Source organism: Syngnathus floridae, chromosome 6 (assembly GCF_059516105.1).
Source record: "Syngnathus floridae isolate MCC-2025c chromosome 6, RoL_Sflo_1.0, whole genome shotgun sequence".
In the NCBI taxonomy this organism is placed as follows: Eukaryota; Metazoa; Chordata; class Actinopteri; order Syngnathiformes; family Syngnathidae; genus Syngnathus; species Syngnathus floridae.
The window spans coordinates 6489726-6509692 of NC_142418.1; the positions used below are offsets into that span (position 1 = coordinate 6489726).

General features: G+C 43.6%; 1 protein-coding gene across 2 annotated transcripts in view; it reads left to right on the top strand.

The window, feature by feature from the left end:
* Nucleotides 1–19967, top strand: part of znf423 (zinc finger protein 423) — a 90573-nt gene that overhangs the window by 29716 nt on the left and 40890 nt on the right. For both annotated transcript variants that reach the window (XM_088377498.1, XM_088377499.1), the window contains exons 4-18: nt 11282–11459; nt 11955–12079; nt 12549–12630; nt 12748–12823; nt 12908–13188; nt 13270–13553; nt 13938–14318; nt 14438–14619; nt 14861–15400; nt 15481–15631; nt 15895–16437; nt 16525–16709; nt 17283–17695; nt 17936–18149; nt 18994–19078. In XM_088377498.1, coding sequence (XP_088233624.1) covers nt 11282–11459; nt 11955–12079; nt 12549–12630; nt 12748–12823; nt 12908–13188; nt 13270–13553; nt 13938–14318; nt 14438–14619; nt 14861–15400; nt 15481–15631; nt 15895–16437; nt 16525–16709; nt 17283–17695; nt 17936–18149; nt 18994–19078 — 3720 coding nt within the window. The remainder of the gene's footprint in view (nt 1–11281; nt 11460–11954; nt 12080–12548; nt 12631–12747; nt 12824–12907; nt 13189–13269; nt 13554–13937; nt 14319–14437; nt 14620–14860; nt 15401–15480; nt 15632–15894; nt 16438–16524; nt 16710–17282; nt 17696–17935; nt 18150–18993; nt 19079–19967) is intronic.

Here is a 19967-nt window from a genome sequence, read left to right on the forward strand (position 1 = left end):
ATCTAAATGTCTGGCTCTGGCCAGTGTAATTTTAATAACTAAAGTGTAACCATGGTCAGACAAAGCAAGTGAGTAGGAATTGGGAACCCACGTTCCTGTAACCCGTACAAAAACACTGAATGTGTTTCCAGTCTCTTTAATTTCCATTTCTCTTGGACACAGTGCAGAGTTTTTATGTGTGAGATAGTTTTCCATTTCAATGTTCTGGATCTCAATCCGTTATGAACTCAAGTCTGTAGTTCTATTACAAACAGAAACCTTAACCGTGCAAGTTATTTAATTAAACTCTATCCATCTATGCCAATGGCTGTTTTCATTGACTAAGTGATGCCGCTTGTTTACAGTTAAGTGAATCTCATGGAATTGACTATAAAAGCCAATGCATGCTAAGTTTGCTATCCCCAGGTGTCTACGCATTCATGCACATGCACAGTTTCAGTCATAGACAGTTGTGGCAAAGGCCAACGTACCGCAGGGAGACAGCCTATAATAGTTTTAACCCAGCGCTCAGGTGTGACTCGCCTTTGTCCAGCCAAATGTCAGAGAAAAGCAGGGGACAAACGGCTGAGAGGATCAAGAGCGTGAAAGTGGAAATGACGCAACTATACTGTGATGCGGTCACAATTTACAGAGTAGAAGGTTCGACCAAGATGCCATTAAAAAGTGATTTCAGCCAGTGTCTTTGTCAATGGTTGTGTCTCGTGTGCCAGGCTTTCTGTCTGGGCACCTGGTTATGTGGGGGCTGGGAGTCTTACTCAACACTGTTCTCTCCCTGTTTCAAGAAGTCCCTCGGGGTTGCCAGGACCGACTGCCAGCCCTCTTTCGATGCAAAACACACATGCACGCACACTGACGTCAGCTGCTCTGGGCCCTCTCCCCTGGGTGCTAGCAGAATCGTTTGTTTCCATCCACTCTGTTCACTCCCGGCCTTTTCTTTCACACTCCTTACTTCTTTCCTTGTCTTTTGTCCCCTGAAATAGGTGTCCCGCTAACTGCCGGATTGGAATTCACTGCACTGTGGGAGTTCTCAGGGGAAAGGCCAATGCCAAGTGTTATTATGCATATGATTTCACATATGATCATGTTATGCATGCATATTTTTGTGTGAGAGGCAGAGACCTGTTGTCAATCCAGAAAAACATTTAAAAGATACATTTAAATACCGCATGTGATTGCCATCTTCCAAATCATGTTGGCAAATCTACCAAAACAAAAACATGTCTACAGCACAATTTGCGAGCATGATATTGGTGCAGAGATTCTTTTATTCATTACAGATTCTTTTCTTATGTGACCCTCAAGATGTATATAGGGCTGTCACTATGCAATATTTTTAAATTGTTTGGTCTCTAGATTATTCTGTCGATGAATCGAAAAATCGGATACAATTTTATTTTGCACAAAAGTGTATTTTGAACTTATGTTGTATTGTTGCGTAAAAAAATAATGAAAAATGACATGAGACGGTTTGGGGTCGCACTCACTTTTTGAAACTGATTCGGTTTCTGGTTCAGGTCATTTTCAAAAGCATGAACAGATGGTTGCAAAAGTTTGATTTGAACACAAAGATATTCTGTCTGATTTAAAGATGGACATCATAAATTAGAGAATGATTGCTGTTGTGAGGCTAAAATTTGAGGATTTGGACAATTTGAACTTGAGTAAAGACGCTTACTCGATGACTCAAATAATTGAATTATAATAATCAAGTAATTTTGACACCTCTCAATGTATTTGTGCTATATTTTGTTAGCAGCAGTTAGCAGATAAGTGCATCTAGTTTTTTTTCCACATTTTCCTCTCCAAATAATTATTTTTTTTTGCCCAATATATTGCCGCAATGCTTTTGTAATTTATTCCTGTATTGCGTTTTGATTGTGAAAGACCCGATTCAACATATTCAATAGAGCCTATATGAATTTTTGTAATTTATTTCTATAATATATTTACTGTAGTGTAGTGTGAATATTTGCCAATATGATTTTTTTAGGCTTCTTGTCACTGTGTTTATTGGTTGGAAAGAGAACGTGTGTATTATTATGTGTCTACTTGAATTGGGGTTAAGAAACAAGAGAATTCCTCCCTTCTGTTCCCTCCTATCCCCTATCACCCCCTCTCTCTTTGTCTCTCTCCCTGGTGTAAGTGGGAATGTTTTGAAATATTAACCAAACTGCTTTTCATTTTTCAAATATGATCGAAAGAATTCTGCTAAATAAGTCAGGAGTCGAGGCTTCTGCTAGTTAGATGAGGCCTTTCAAATAAACAACAAAATAGCACAAACAACAACAATGATGGAAGGGGAGGAGAAAGAATGCAAGGTGCTTCAGAGAAAGAGAAGCCCATCTATCTATTTCAAGTCTTTTCACTTTTGTTTCCCTTTTCCTCTGTGCTCTAATGAAAACCATTCCGATGGAGAATTGCACCGCACTGCACTTTGTGTCTTCATCTGCATTTTCATCTTCCCTTTATCACCTCGGCACTGCTGCAAGTGTCCAACTTCCTCCATCAATTGCCACTTCCTATTCTTTGGTTAGATTTGAGCCCCATAGTGGATTGCAGACTTTTGGGGGGTTTTGGGTGAGAGGCTAAGTGGGTATTTCTCCCTCTTGTCAGCTGCCAAAACATGCAGTCTGCGAATAAGCAGATAAAATTGTGTGTGAATGTGAGTAAAGAAGGCTTCAGTCTTGGGCATGAAGATATGCATGTGTTTGTTATACATTTTGAGTAGACGGGGGTATTTGTCCTGTGTGTTGGGGAGTTTGTCCTTTGAGAATACTGTTTGTGGTGAGGGCTGCAGTGACAGCTGCAAAAGGGGTGCGGGGGGCTGACTGCTTGCTGACTGATAAGGGAGGGGAGGGGGGGAGGGGGGTCCGTATTAAGAGACGGTTAATAGTTTAGCTGTGCCTAACACAAACACACTTGTGTGTCTCACCGCAGCCAGGTTGACAAAAATTTCAGAAATGTCTGACTAGGCTGTTTCAAAATATGTTTCATAAGTATTGGGACAGACCTCTAAACAAGTTCATGTTGTCTCCCTAAACTCAATTCTTTCTGATTTGGAAAGCATGTCAGTGTACTTTAGCAAACAAGAGGTTCTTAATGACACAATGGTAGGATTCTACCCACCATGTTTTTCTAATGTCCCTTCTGCTTAATTCCTACCTCCCCAACCCACACATTCAAATCCCTTAATATGATTGTCTTTCCTGAAATAATAATAGCCCCATTAGTACTTAATTATTCATGTTTTAGTCGTACAATCCAAGTTAACGGCTCAAACATTAGTACATGATAAAACTCCAGAGGCTATGCTTTTAATTTAATTCCACCGTCTAAATTAATTTTGGGGCATGCTTGTGCTTTTCGCTTGCTCCTCCACAGAGGGGAGAGAGACAGGAGCTTACTCGGAGTGGTGCGGCAGCCGCGGATGAAGGCGAGAAACGGCGGCCCTTAGGCGGTGTTGACGGCTTTTTTTTTGGTTAATCCAAACCCGCTATGGTTACTGAAAAACTGTGCTGGAGTTGCTTAAGTGTGAACATTGTCATCCTTGAATCCTGTTGCACACCAATAAGAGGTGCGCTCAATTGACGTCAAGTGTGAACGCCGCGAGGATTCACGCTCCCTATATGTTGTATTGCTTCATCTGTGTGGGTAAAGCAACCACTTCTTAAAACAATCAAGAACCACTGCTATAAATAATGAATGATTTCAAAACACAACTCACCATTGAGATGCGTCAGGGGAAGTATGATAACTGGCAGTTACAAACAAACAGTTTGCCCTTTTGCCTTTTCACTGCCATCAAAAGGGCCATTAAGTTAAACAATATGCGTGCTAATTTGTGAACATTCTTAAATTTGTTACAGTAGTTAGCAACTGGACGACCTCAATCATGTTGTCTTTTCTTACTTCCTCCTTCCATTTCTTAAATTGCACTATATTGAAACATTGAGTGTATGCGTCAGACAAATTTACACCAAAAAAAAATAAAAAATCCAGTGTTACACCCAACTACATAGTCCAAGTTGCAGATGTGGCTTGCAATAACGGGACCCCCCTATCCTCCCTCACTGCCCTATTGACCTCTCCCCACTTTGATCTGTTTCATGTCACCAGCTCACACACACCCACTTAGTTCCACACAACACTCACACACATACTTAAGTACTAAATCCACCTTTGTTTATGTCCAGCATCCCTCCCCGTGTATGCACTGGTCTTTGTTAAAGCCAGTGTGTGGGCTTTCATTCAGCCAGGGGCCTTTTTTTTCAAGACTTTTTTTTTAAACGCCTCCGTCCGTATCACATTGGACTTGATACTTGAGCATTGTTTCCTTCCCAACTTGCCAACAGCTACTAGAATAAGAGTTAACTTTTGGATTGTGGTGGAGTGACAAAACGTGGTTTGGTTATTTGTGATGCTTCTAAAATAATACAGTCACACATTAATAGTATTCACTTCTTCTTTTTTCTTTGGTGAGCCTTCATTCCGCTTCCCTTTTTCTCTTGTTCAATCTCTGTGGCCGTCCTTGACCCCCAGCTGGTTATATGGACTCTCTTGGGGGAGCAAACGGTTTATTGCATCAGTAATTACTCCACACCATGTCCAGGTGGTATAAAAGTGGTGAGTCCTTGTTGTGTGTGTATTTTTTATTTTTTTTTCTCTGGATGTAAACATGCTATCGCCGTGGCTACATTTTAGTTTGGAGTGCTGTAGAACAACATCCTGAAGAGTTGTTTCGCATCCTCCCGTTTTTCTCGGAGGCACAATATTGGAAACATGCTTGGTATATGTGTGTGAATGTTTATTATTTATTACTTTCTGCATATAAGCGCCCATCCCAGTGTGCATTCTCTCTTGCCGTCTGTGCCCCTAATCCCTGAATGTGCCACTAATGGCAGGTCCAGGTGTTCTGCTCTGCTTCTCGTCTCCTCTGGGAACATCTCTTTAGTGCGTGTGTATGTGTGCTCGCATGTATTCCACTCACGGGGGGTTTACGCGTTGTGACTTGGGGGCTGTCCAGGATCCAATCCTCCAGAAGGGAAGGGAGGGAAGAGGAATGGCAGGCAGGAGGTACCCGCCTCCCGCAGCTTGCTTTCTGGGTTCCCCTGAGCACAAGACCCCCCTCTACCACTCTCCCCTGGGTCTTCACAGCCTCATTGCCTTACTGCCTCTTATTCCCCTCGTTTTATAGTCTCATCACTCTCTGCCCCTCATCATGGGAGTTTCTGCATTGCGTCAGATTTTTGGTGGAGAAGAGCTTCAGTAAATTTCCTATCCGGGTGGTTACTGATGTGCGTTTGTATTCATACAGCCAAAATGGGTTTGTTTGTTTGTTTGTTTGTTTGTTTGTTTGTTTGTTTACCTGTGCATGTATGCCTGTAACTGCGTGTTTGTGTTTTGAAAGGCAAGCTCCAGCTGCCTGCATCACTTATTTATAGGTCCCACTTACACATAGGTTAATGAGGAAGGACTTGAGTGTTTGCATCTGCGTAATACGGCGAATACATCCCAATATCCAGTCAGATCTAGATGTTGCTTATATCTCCATAAATACACTCGAGAATCTACAGGATGCTCTAGCTAAATGATAATGATCCAATATTATGCACAAAGTAGCACTTCAAAAGTACGTGCGCGTGATTATAACCACACGAATGCTTGTGTAAACATCTGAGGGCTTCTTTATGTGTTTTTTCTTTTTTTTTATATGTACAGTGGGTGTGTTTTATGACAAACGTGTTTTTTGGTTAACAAGCGGCCAGTCAGCCCATCAGACCTCGTTCTTATAAATAGATGATATAGCCGCGAGCCATCGTTGCACACGGGGCGACCGCACCTTTGTACGCGCGTGCTTGTGTTAATACACAAACACACCTAAATCCATATGTGGTGTTTTTGTGTGCATTGGCAATGGTGTTGTTGTTTATCTAACACGCTGCCCAGCACCTGGTTCTCATTTCTGAGTGAACAAACAGCAAAGGAGATGGACAAAAAGTGGGACAGAGGAGGGAGCAGTGTGGATTTTGTCTCTCAAGAAAAAAAATCTGTGACATAGCTGCTCTGACTAAATTTTGACAAATTGATAAATTAATATAATCACAATGAAGTATTGCTGATTGGAATTCAAACAGGTTCTACACAAAAAAATCCACCAAAACCAATTAAAGAGGAAAAAAATTCTTTAAGGCTTTGATACTTGCTGAACTGATCTTTTTCACAATATATTGATTCGAACTTTCCCATTTTTGTGATATATTTATATTTTTTGGGCTTCTTGCATCTCATAGCTTATTTTATGAAAAAAAACATATATAATATTTACCATATAGTGTGCTGTTCATTACTTTGGATGACACCCTTTTTCGTACTCAGGTTTATTTATTTATTTTTAATTGTGACATGTATTGTCACACGCGTTCTGTTATCTGCACAAAGTATGTATACTGTCAGCCCTCCTCCTAACCTTCTGCCCTCAAAAAACATTGGCACAAACAGACACACACTGTCCATATGGAGCAGTTGGCGCCCAAAAGCGTCCAAAGCAGCCGGACCCTTTCCCAGGGCAGAAGGTGAGGGTCCCCACTGCCTGCGTCGTGTGTATTTGTGTGTGTTTTTATCCATCCGTTAGTATCGTCAAGGGCTCAACACGCCCGCACAGACTGCTTTATCGTCCTTTCGGTCTGTCCTCTTTACTGTATGTAATGTGAACTTGTCCCGACAGACTGCATCCCATGTGAATTGCACGGAGGATAGCAAAGGTCTGTGCCCCCCACAAGCATAAACCAGGGTTGCATGGAGCCATATGTGAGCAACCAATGCTTCCATTTGAAGTGCAAAATTGCTGGCCAGAAACCGAGAAACATGATTGTAGAACAGAATGTGGTGAAATGAATCAGTCTTCTCTATGTTGTATTGTAGGAATGTCGGTGACCTTTTTTTTATTTTATTTTATTCCTTACAGTATCATCAGACTACGCAACAGGTAGTTTCAACCAAACAATCTAACTGGTCAAATTCACCTGCCCGCTGTGCAATTATTATGATTCATAGCAACCAAAAAGCTGTGATTGGCTGATCAGTTGCCATGCCAACTCACATGATGGTTACAGAAACAGGTAGGGCTTTCACTTCTGTTCTCAACTTCTTTAAGTCCAATCACATCTAGTATTTTGACCTCCTCCCTGGTAATCGCTATGCTGCATTTTTTTCCCCCCGCAGCACAATTTGGTTATATTCATTCAGGTTCTTTTCTTTTTAAAGAAGGCAATCAAGAGTGTGTTCCGGGCTACCCAGAGTGCAGAGTTGTTTTTCTGCTCCCTATGGTGAGTCCGGGGCTGTCTGCACTCACACTAGAGCAGCCTGGGGCTGCCCCAGGGGAGCCGGGGAGCAAGAGAAGGTAGAGGGTGAAGGGTGAGGAAGGTGGAGCGAGAGGAGGCCAGCAGGGTTCCCGCGGGCAAAGGCGGTGTTCGGCGCAATGGCCAAATAGAGAGATGGAAGTGGCAAATTGGTAGGAAGAAAAAAAGGCAGTGGCTGTTATAAGGAGTTAAAAAAAATAAAGGGCAAATTGAGGTGACCCTTAAATCATCCTTCGCTGTTGAGCATGAAACAATTCCATGCCTCACTCAAGGCTCCAAAATCTTTGGATTGAGATTGGGAGGATGACCACAGTCATTTGCTTTTGGTAAGTATGAAGAGCTGTTTGTGTTGTTGAGACTTATATGTATGTGTATTAGCGATTAAACATGATTTAGGGATGTTGTGTTGATGTTAGTGAACAAAGGTGTATGATTAGCAATAGAAGGTATCGGGCCTACTTCAGCAAATGTGGTTGTGTTGTTGGATGGATGGATGGATGGATGGATGGATGGATGGATGGATGGATGGATGGATGGATGGATGGATGGATGGATGGATGGATGGATGGACGGACGGACGGACGGACGGACGGACGGACGGACGGACGGACGGACGGACGGCTGGATGGACAAACGGACGGATGGTCGGAGTCTGAGACAGAGGGATGAAAACTGAAGAGTGAGACTGACATGCCAGTAGAGTGCAGAGTGAAAGTTAAAGTGGTTAAAGAAAGTTAAAGACCACACTTGGGAAGCCGCGCTACTCCACTTTGCCTCTCTCGTAGAAGAAGAAAAAGGTAGGGATATTAACAGTATGTGTCAACCCGTCATCTCCCCTCCCCCTTTTAAACTACATTTTCTACTTTTCCTCCCAAAGCGAAAAAAAGCCGCAACATCCATCCACCCTTAATGTCTCTTCTCTTGAGGTTTGTTCTATAATTTAACATTTCACTGAAAATTTCTTGCCCCCCCCCCTTTCCTTTCCTCCCCATCTCCCAATTCCTCCCAGTTTACCATTCGGCCTTGTCTTGCCAGGTCCCCTCGTGGCCGACTGACAAAGACGCCGTTAAAAAGCCGTGTGATCCTCCATTTTAGCGCCAGCCACGCTAGTCAGAGGATTAAGGCTCTTTAATGACGCTAATCTCCCCTCCCATTCTTCCCCGACACCCCTCCACCCCACCCTTCAAAAAGTGATTTCTCCCTCATGCTCTGACCCAGTCCGTCTCTGTTCAGTCCCTCTCGTTCATCATGTCTTCTTTCCTTCTCGCAACCTCACAAACATGAATCCAACCTCACCGACTCATACTTTGAACTGCCTTTAAAATGAGTTAATTCGCTCCATCTGCTTTGTGTTTTCCGCCATGCCGTCAGACTCCAACATACCAAGATTAAGGGACAGTGTTCTGTGACTCCCATTCCAATTTAATTTCACCAAGATGAAACCAAACCAGACAAAAAAAATCTTCAGTAGGAGAAAACAAGCTTTGAATTTTGCTTCTTTTTCCCTTTGGTGTATGTTTGACGGATTTATGAACAACTTTAAGGATATAAATCGTTAACACTGGGTTTATGGCATGGATTTAGTTGTGCAGTCTGTTTTCTAGTGTAGTTCCCCAACATGGTGTGGTCCAACCCTGCTCAAGAAACCTAGTCTTGACCAAGGTCTACAATGAAATTTTAGATCCATTTCCACACTGCCTCAACAATTCTGTAAAAAGTGTTGCACACTCAGTTGAAATCCTTCTTGGATGTGTTTGAAGTTTTACAGTCAGATTTTAAGATGCTCCATAGCACAGTCAGCCGTGTTATGAGTTTTTAATGGCTAATAACACCGGGGACTAAGTGTGTCTTCTTTTGTTGGACCTCAGTAGTCTTTTGGCTTGTTTGTAGCACCAGTTGGCCATCAGTTGTAGCGCTCTAGAGGAGTGGTTTAGGTCCTGGCAGACAGAGCTTTTGGGGTTTTCAGTCCTGCTGTGCCCCACTGCCATATGGTGTTCTACAGGGTTCATTTTTGGGGCCCCTGCTCTTTTTATTGTACACATATTTGCAGCTCATGGGTTTCATCTTAAGAAAACGTTATATGTTCTTTCACTGCAGGGTGGAAGAAGACAGTCAGGTCATGGCACTGGATTAGTTGAATTTTAGTTAAAAAAAAATGTTATGTTGTTAGGTCCCATTGGCCTTTTTACATCCCACCCTACTTTAATGACAATATATTTTTTGACCTCAGTTTGATGTTTAAAGTTAAAGTCCCAATGATTGTCACACACACAACTGGGTGCGGTGAAATTTGTCTCTGCATTTAACCCATCCCCAAAGGGAGCAGTGGGTAGCAGCGGTGCCACGCCCGGGAATCAATTGGTGATCTAACCCCCCAATTCCAACCCTTAATGCTGAGTGCCAAGCAGGGAGGCAATGGGTCCCATTTTTATAGTCTTTGGTATGACCCGGCCAGGGTTTGAACCCACAACCTTCCAGTCTCAGGGCGGACACTCTACCACTAGGCCACTGAGCTCAGTCTCATTCACTCACTTATATTGTCTTATTTCAGTAATACTTTTTCTTCTTCAGCCCTTTTTTACTAGCTAAATTTATAATTCATGGTTTTCTAGTTTGTTTTTTAACCCGCAAACCTTGCAGAGTTCTATTTGCACGTCGCTGTGCCTACATTTTTTCCGGCAATCGATTCATCACAGGCAGGAATCTGTTTCCAGGCGCTCTCTATAATGCAGTACACAGTGGACTACACACACGCACACGCACACACACACACACACACACACACACACACACACACACACACACACACACACACACACACACACACACACACACACACACACACACAAACACACGTGTAAGCAAGCATGATTGTAATTGGTTGAGGCAAAACGATGCACGTCAGTAAAATTTGCAAAACCATCCGGAGAAACACGTCGCCACCAATGTCGACTCGTGCGTCGCCATTGCCGTAATACCGGTGTGACTTCATCTCTCATTCCCTTATTTTCCTCTCTTTGCTTAGCAATCAGATAAAAGCAAACGTCTGCTGTATCCATTTTGCAAATGCTAATAGCCTTACTTGCGCTGCTTTGCTCTGCACGCCAAGGCGAACAGAACAAGCGTGCTTTATTCAGCCTCCTCTTTGTCATGTTAAACCTTTTCCTGAAGTGTCTATTAAAAAGCCGTGGCCTTGCTGTTGCCACTGTGCTAGACTGCACAGGATCTAACCTCTTACATAGTCAAGGGAGAGGTTGCAAAAAAGAGCAATGTTAGCATGTAACGTAGTTGAGATATAGGGAGTGTGTAAAGCAGTCTTTCTCAGCCAGGCATATCTCCTAATCACTATTCAGACGTTTCAATCTGCCAAGGCCCTAATGAAAATATGATGAGGCGGATCTCTGGTCCTCGGGGATGAATGGAGGGCTGGGAGGGGAGAGATGGAATGAGGGATGGCTGCAGAGGGAGGGCGAAGGGAGAGAAAATACACTCTGTCCTTGTTTCTGGGCCCCGGCGGGGATACATAGTTCTTGGAGCCTTCTATTTAGATGTTGCTACTGCCGCCGCCGCCGGAGTATGTGTCTTTCTTCTCTTTCTTTCTCTTCATCTCTGCCACCCTCATTTGCCTTCTGTGTTTGCAGGCGTGTGTGTAACCAGGATAAATGTGTTTACTTTTTTTTTGTTTATAGCCTCTCTCTCTCATTTGAGAACTCCCACAGGCTGCCTCTTGCCTTCCAAGAAAGATGTAACTTCTTATTAATCATTCTAATGCTGCCTGTTTTACCCGTTGGCTCTGCCTGTGCTCTAATTGTGATTTTGGGCGGGAATCCTGTGGCTATGTACTTCTTCCTATTTAGTGGCGCATCAATTTGAAGTATCTTAAAACAACAACACTGTCAACCCATTCTTAATGTTTTTCTTAGACGGCGATGATGACCCAGCGGGGCTGTCCTGGGTGCCCTCCTCGCCTTCCAGCAAAGATGTGGCGTCGCCTTCGCAGATGCCCGATGGCTGTTGCGACCTCGGCATGGCCACCGGTGGCGAGGAGGAAGGAGGTGCGGGTCTACCATACCCGTGTCAGTTTTGCGACAAGTCCTTCAGGTACAAATTTGCCACATTAGACTCCCCACTGACACTTTCACAGTAATTTCAGATGTCTTTAAAACGATGCAGTGCTGGACATAAATCCAAAAAGAGGCCTTTGACACGATGATTATTATTCTGTTTTACAGTCAATAATTTAGAAAGATTTATCACAGTAGTTCATTTAGATATGTGAAAGTCACACTGTATATACATAACTATTCATGCAGAAAGGGAGAAATTTTATATTTTTTTATAATATGATTAAAACCCATACTTCTCCAGAAATCAAAATTTGACAAACAACACAATTAAAAAATATTTTTACTTCTTCACTTATTTATCCTATTTTTAATGCATCTATATATTAGAATCCCATTTTATAATTGTATTAGATCAACTGTATTATGATTTATTGACTGTACCTACTACATTTCAGTTCAATTGGTAAAACAAAACAATACTGTATTTATCATCCAGTGCTTTACATCGCCTGTTTTTTCTCATCTTCAGCCGGCTAAGCTACCTGAAGCGCCACGAACAGATTCACAGTGACAAGCTGCCTTTCAAGTGCACCTTTTGCAGCCGTCTCTTTAAACACAAGCGGAGCAGAGACCGCCATGTCAAACTTCACACAGGTAAACACAGGAATCTCATTCTGCCTTTTATGCTTAGCCAAAGAAACAAAGTATCATTTTTGTAAGTAATCATTGATGTTACAAGCAGATTGTGGGAAAAAATAACATGATTAAATTAGTAATATGACAAGTGGTTGCAATCTCTGTGGAATTTTCTAAAAAGCAGAATGAGCACTTCAAATGCCAAGAAAGTCCTCCATAAGAAATTCATTTCGGAAAAAATAATTATGACCAAAGTAGATGACCTGCTCTACTCTTTTCTCATCAATAATGTTCCATCTGCGCCACTCCAGTTGACTTTTTAGGGCAAGGGATGTTTGAAACGTCACAGTGATTTTGACTTGTGCACTTAGATAACCCCTCAGAATGTTAGCTTGTACAAGAGTTGATATTTTACCCAATATTCATTTATTTTTTATTTACTATGGCATGTGCTAATTGTCCCCTCTCAATCTGTCAACTGACGCAGGAGATAAAAAGTATAGTTGCCAAGAGTGCGAAGCCGCTTTTTCCCGTTCTGACCATTTAAAGATTCATCTCAAAACACACAGGTAAAAAAAGTGTCTCCTATATTACGTATTTTAGATGTTTGCTATTTATTAAATTTTTAATTGATCACAAGTTTGGCAGATGTGACCTGAGTGTAATTTGTGAATCCGCACATTTAGCTCCAGCAAACCATTTAAGTGCAGTGTGTGCAAACGAGGCTTCTCCTCCACTTCATCATTGCAGAGCCACATGCAGGTATACGATATAATACAGTCATGCAAAACACAATTTGCTAAGATCATCTTTTGAAGACTTTTGTCTGCCTTCTTCCACTCGCAGGCACACCGCAAGAACAGAGAGCACCTTGCGCTGAGGAGCGAGAAGGACGGAGGCAAAAAGGGAGCTGGAGGAGAGGTCGACCTGGAGCAGGACCTGTACATGTGCGATTACTGCGAGGAGACGTTCAGCCAAACGGATGAGCTTGAGAAACACGTCCTGACCAGGCATCCCCAGCTGTCCGACCGAGCCGACTTGCAGTGCATCCACTGCCCGGATATCTTCCTCGACGAGGCTTCACTCCTCACTCATATTGACGCACAGCATGCAAACCGCAAACACAAGTACAAGAGAACATTCCTTTTCACTTTCTACAAGCAATAGAAAGAATTTTAATGTGATTTTTTTTTTTGTTTTATCTGCAGATGTCCTGTTTGTTTGGAACAATTCCCCTCAGTTGAAGATGTCTACTGTCACCTAGACAGCCACCGCCAGCCCGACTCTTCCAATCACAGTGCTGCCAGTCCTGACCCCGCATTGGGGAGTGTTGCTTCAATGAGTTCCGCTACTCCAGATTCCAGTGCCAGCCTGGAGAGAGGATCCACCCCTGACTCCACCCTGAAGCCCAGCCAGGGCAGTGAACGAGGCCGCAGAAGAGGCAACGACAGTGGGGAAGAGATGGGGATAAGCTTAGTTCATCCAGGTGGAGGTACGTCTTGAGCTGCTCGTACTGCTTTGATATGCTGAACTCTCTCCCCCCTCCTACGTAACGTCCTATACTTTTGCGCTATATTCTGACTGTCTGCTGTATGCACGCTTGCTCCATTTTTGCTCCTCTTATTTATTATGTTATTTGTTCATTTATTATTTGTTCATCGCTCTTATTTATTCATTGTTTGTGCAGTCTTGTTTTTACTTTTTTGTGTTATTTACTTGTATGTATATTGTGTACTATGTCTTGTCACCGTGGGATAGTGGGAAATGTAATTTCGATCTCTTTATATGTCTTGGCATGTGAAGAAATTGACAATAAAGCAGACTTTGACTTTGACTTTTTGACTTTAATTGAGTTGTATTTTTTTAACTGTCCAAGGTGGAGGAGGAAACTGGGCTAAAGTGACCTACTCTTGCCCTTACTGCTCAAAGAGAGACTTCAATAGCCTGGCAGTGTTGGAGATCCATTTAAAAACCATCCACGCTGACAAACCACAGCAGACACATACGTGTCAGCTTTGCCTGGACACACTGCCGACGCTCTACAACCTCAACGAGCATGTGCGCAAAGCCCACCGTTCCAGCGGAGGAACCGCCAGCCCAGCGGCAGCGGCTTTTCCCATTCTGCAGTTTACCAATGTGACAGCGTTTCATTGTAACTACTGCCCTGACATGTTTGGTGACATTAACTCGTTGCAAGAACACATTCGAGTGTCACACTGTCTGCCTGGCGGGATTATGGCGGGGTCCACCACATTAGGTAAGAGAGCCATTCTATATTACTTTTTTTATGAAATATTTACTTAATTATGTAAACACCAAATAATACACTCCCTACTTATATTTAAGTAACAATAACATTTTGTGACTTCACCATAGAGGGGAACCATGCCTTCTTTTGCAACCAGTGCTCCATGGGATTCCTGACGGAGTCTTCGCTGACTGAACACATTCAGCAGACTCACTGCACCTCGGCGGTGGCGGGCGGAGCAGCCTCTGCTGGAGCGGTGGCCAAATTGGAGTCGCCTGTGCTACAGTCCGCGTCCCAATCATTCATGGAGGTAAATAAGTGGGGGATAAAGTCAAAATTGTGCACAGTATTTTTTTAATGAACAATTACTTCAAGTATGTTGCGATAAAATGCTTTCATGAGGCCACCAAATGCACTCTAACTGTTGATTTATCATCTTAATCTCCCTTTTGAGGATACTAAAATATTTCAACCTGAATAATATATGTGAGCTGGCAATTTTGGCTGCATTTACTCTCCAAGGACATTAAAAGCTTATTTTCCATGCACAGGTTTACTCTTGCCCGTATTGCACCAATTCTCCAATCTTCGGTTCTCTCCTCAAGCTCACCAAGCATATAAAGGAGAACCACAAGAACATTCCATTAGCTAACAACAAGAGACAGGCAAAAGTGGCTGACTTAAGCCCCTCCTCCTCTGATGTGGAGATCTCCTCCCCGAAGCGTCACAGAGTGGGAGGGGACTCGACGCCTTCCATCGGGAGCAACGGGGACTACCCATGCAACCAGTGTGATATGCGATTTGCCAGCTTTGAAGGCTTCCAGGCACACCTGAAGTCCCATTTGGAGATGCTACTGCGGCGCCAGTCGTGCCCGCAGTGTAACAAAGAGGACTTTGAATCCCAGGAGGCCTTGCTGCAACACCTGACTGTGCACTACATGACCACATCGACTCAGTACATGTGCGAGAGCTGTGACAAGCAGTTCTCCTCGGTGGATGATCTGCAGAAGCACCTGCTGGACATGCACACCTTTGTGCTGTACCATTGTACACTCTGCCAGGAGGTCTTTGATTCCAAGGTTTCGATACAGGTGAGTGAGCAACATTTATTTTATTTTTTCTGCCTGAATAAGTAGCGGTGTAACATACTGGCTTTCTATTTGTTGTTTAGGTTCATTTAGCAGTGAAGCACAGCAATGAAAAGAAGCTATTTCGCTGCACAGCCTGCGCTTGGGACTTCAGGAAGGAGACAGAACTTCAGATTCATGTTAAGCATAACCACGTGGGCCAGAGGCCGGGCCTCCCCGGAGGGCTCGGAGCAGGTACACCTGCCAGTGTACATACTATACAGTTGTAGTGCTTTCACAAATACACCATACAAATCCAAATGGGAAAACAAAACAAAAAACTGAGTTGCTATAAATAATGAATTGTTGCATGTTTAATCAAAAAAAAAAAAATCACGTCAACATGAAGATTATCCAAGATTTAATGAACAGTAATATCATTTTTGGTTAATTAATGAGAGGATAAAAACCACGGTACACCCCAAAACAGACACTGTAATCCAGTTTGTGTCTCAAAGGTCTCAAGCCCAGGAAGTGCATCTTCTGTGGAGAGACGTTTGGAACGGAGGTGGAGCTCCAGTGTCACATCACCACTCACAGCAAGAAGTTCACCTGTCGTTTCTGCGGCAAATCCTTCCACGCCATCGCACTGTTGGAACGACACCTCAGGGAGAAGCACTGCATGTTCGACGGGGGCAGCATCACCGGCAACGGTGGTGGCACGGGGAGCAGCAGTAGTCAGAACGGCACGCCGAATGGACTGACTCAGTCGGTCAAGAGAGGAGGAGCAAGCGCCGGCGCTGGAGGCGCAGGCGCTGTGGAGAGAACGACAGTGGCGGCTGCGGAGCAAGCCGACCTCCAGAACATGTTGAAGAACAGCGTTGCCGGGGTGGGAGGAGACACGGCCAATAACCATGAAGCCAGCGGGGGTGAGGAGGAGCTGGACAATTCTGAGCCCATGTACGCCTGCGACATTTGCGGAGCAGCCTACACCATGGAGTCGCTTCTTCAGAACCATCGGCTGCGTGATCATAACATCCGACCGGGAGAGGATGATGCCGGTAATTGTTTTTACAACTTGAATCATATGCCGGATTGATAAACACTCTCAGGACAATGTCAATTGTGAATGTTTACCAAATGGCCAGGTTCTCGAAAAAAGAAGGCCGACTTCATCAAGGGGAACCACAAGTGCAACATCTGTTCCAGAACGTTCTTCTCTGAGACCGGGCTGCGAGAGCATGCGCAGACGCACCGCGGCCCCGCCAAACACTACATGTGTCCAATATGTGGTGAACGATTCCCCTCTCTGTTAACCCTGACAGAACACAAGGTAGGATTACGCAATCAGAGCCTCTTACTGTATGAACTGGCTATGATTTTCTCCCTTGGGTCAAGGCAAGGATACTTCAGTGGGGCCCAAAACAATTGTTTTGTTGTTATTGTTTTTACAAACCCAAAGAATTCTTCAAAAAATGCTGGCAAAAATTCATTATTATTATTATTATTTTACATATTTATTTATTTTTATTATTAGTATTATTAGAGAGGACAGATACGGTAATAAATTCTCACCAAAAAATCTGAAAATACCCAAACGTCAATTATCTGAACTGGGACTCGGGGCATATTTTTAGGGGGCGAGGGGGGACATTGTCCTTGCGGCCCCCTCTCTTGTTCCGCCAGTGACTGTATGCATATGCAGTGATTGAGTGGAAGATTTACACCTTAAGCACGTTCAAATATTTAGCTCCCTGTCAAAATCTACCATTTCATTCTAACGTCTGTCTGTTTTAAAAAAAAAAAAGTCTTCCCATCTAACGCTATTTCCTTGAGAATCATTTTTATGACCTTGTGCTTTATTAAAATGACATCTTTCCCATGTGTAACACATTTCCCTTCACAGGTGACTCACAGTAAAAGCCTGGACACGGGAACCTGTCGAATCTGTAAGATGCCCCTGCACAGTGAGGAGGAGTTTATAGAGCACTGCCAGATGCACCCTGACCTCCGAAACTCCCTGACGGGCTTCCGCTGCGTCGTCTGCATGCAGACCGTCACCTCCACCCTGGAGCTAAAGATCCACGGCACTTTCCACATGCAGAAACTCTCCACTGGTTCGAGTCTGGGAGGAACCGGAGGGGGCTCTGGGAACGGAGCAGGGAACGGTTCGGCCTCTTCCTCCCCCAACGGGCAGTTGCAGCATCACAAGCTGTATAAGTGCGCCTTCTGCCTAAAGGAGTTTAAGAACAAAGGAGAGCTGGTGAAGTTGGATGTCAACGGCCTGCCTTATGGACTTTGTGCCAGCTGCATGAGCAGGTAACGCCCATGCGGTATTATGTCATAGTTAGCATCGCATCTATTGTTTTGCTCATTGATATTCCTCTAGCAAGAGATTGCAATAAATTGCATTTTTATACTAGGTTGGAATTTTTCCAGATTCACATTCTCATCCATTATTTTGCTGTAGACTGAAAACCGATCAAAATTGCATTAAACCCTTTAATGCATTTCTGGATTAAAAATCACTTGAGAAAATGCCATCTTCAATTCCATCAGGGGCACTAATGGCCAGAGCCCCAACCAAGGAGGGGCTCTCACCCCCGGGGACACGCAGGGAGAGAAACCCGTGTCTGGGCTCAGGTGTCCCGAGTGCGGGGTGAAGTTCGAAAGCCTGGAGGATTTAGAAAGTCATGTCCAGACCGATCACCCCGAGGTCAGCCCCGAAACGAGTTCAGCGGGGAAGAAGGCGGAAGCTTCGCCTGCACCTAAGGTGAGATGTCATCACTAACACCTGTCGTTTTGGGAAGATACGTTACGATTCATGCGACAAACAAATGGACAATTAAAAAAAGGTTCAGGGGACTTCTTTCAAAACTGAAGTGTTGCTGTTGTTGCACTGCTGCTGTTTTCTGCAGTTTGCTTTTGTTAGTGAGGGTGGGGAGGGGAGGGTGGTGGGGGTCTGCCCACTGGGTCCTGCGGCTGGGGTGTGCTGTGGCATGATGGGAGCTGCGTGCTCTACTTGATATTGACAGTCAGGCTCCTTGGGACCTGCCGCATGTCTGTGTTTGAGTGTTGTTGTTTTTTTTTTTTTGCCTGTGTGTGTGTGTGCGTGTGTGTGTTTGTGTGTGGGAGGCAGTTTTCAGGGACCCTCTAGCTTTCCTCCACCTTTGTTTCAGCATAGCTTGACAGCACAGAGAGGGCCAAATGGGCTGTGGGTGTGTTTGTGTGTGTGTACGTGCACATGCATGTCTATCAAGGTGCAAACGGCAAAGACACGGTGGTATTGGGGCCTCAGTGTATTTATGTTTGTGCATGAGTGATTGCTGTGTGCCGTGAATGAGTAAACAGGCCCTCTGCTTCTTTCTCGCTTTGTTTGTCCAATTTTGTATAATTTTTATTTCTCGCCTGTACACACTTGGTTCCTTTATTCCATTTGTGTTAGGGATTCTGGCTTGTAGCCTTAGCATCTTTCCAAATCAATGACAATTTGTTCAAATGAGAAACACATTCAGCATTCTTTAATATATCACGGCCACCTCGCACTAATACAAGACGAATATAGATTTCTGTGTTGACTCTTTAACAGAGAATTTCTTTATGTGTGTTCTTCGCAGAAAAAGACCTACCAATGTATTAAGTGCCAAATGACATTTGAGACGGAGCGAGAGATCCAGATTCATGTTGCGAATCACATGATCGGTGAGTGAGGCATATCTCCCCTTTCGTCTTATTTCCATTAAGTGTGTTTGCGTGTGTGTGTGTGTGTGTGTGTATGTGTGTGTGTGTGTGTGTGTGTGTGTTGCCAGTCTTGGCTAATGACAGTGTAACATTTACCTTCGTGTGTTTGTGTAATATTGCTGCAATGTTTCCACTGTGTAAAACACTCACGCACACACACAAACGCAAACGCGGATAACAGTATGAATGTTAAACTTGACGCAGCTTCTTGTAGTGTTTTGAATTCTGTGTATGCTATTTTCCAAACCTTTTCTGCTCGAGACCTGCAATTGAAATGTTATTCATATTTGGAGATTTGTCATAAAATTAACGTTGGACAGTGATTAACAAAAAAAAGCAACATTCCACAGAAATGTTAATGATCAATAAAATTGCATTTTATGCTGACAATCATCAACTCAATCACAAAATGAGCTGCACCCTAAGCTAGGTTTCAACTTTCAATTTGGGGAGCCCTGCTTTTATTTTTAAGTGTATTTAAAAGTAGACATTGCATATGTCGACTCCGACCTTCTGCATTGTTGAATTTTAGCAAGCTATAGCCGCCCGCTGCAGAAAGAGTAACTTAATAATCAATAAACGAATCATCTAAGGACCTTTAGCATTTAAGCGAAAACATCCTCAGTGGTTAGAAGTCGACTTTTTTGGTTATTATTTTATGAGCTCACCCTTACTTACCAAGACACTTTCTCTCCTTTTGCAACTAAAACTGCTGCCTTAGCATCTCTGTCGTCATGGAGATTAACGAGGTGGACTCATGAGTGGTTCTCGAGGGGAGGAAAAAATGTGTGTGGGATAAGATGTGGGTGTTCGTTCGTAGTCTGCTGACATCGCCCAATAATGTCTGGAG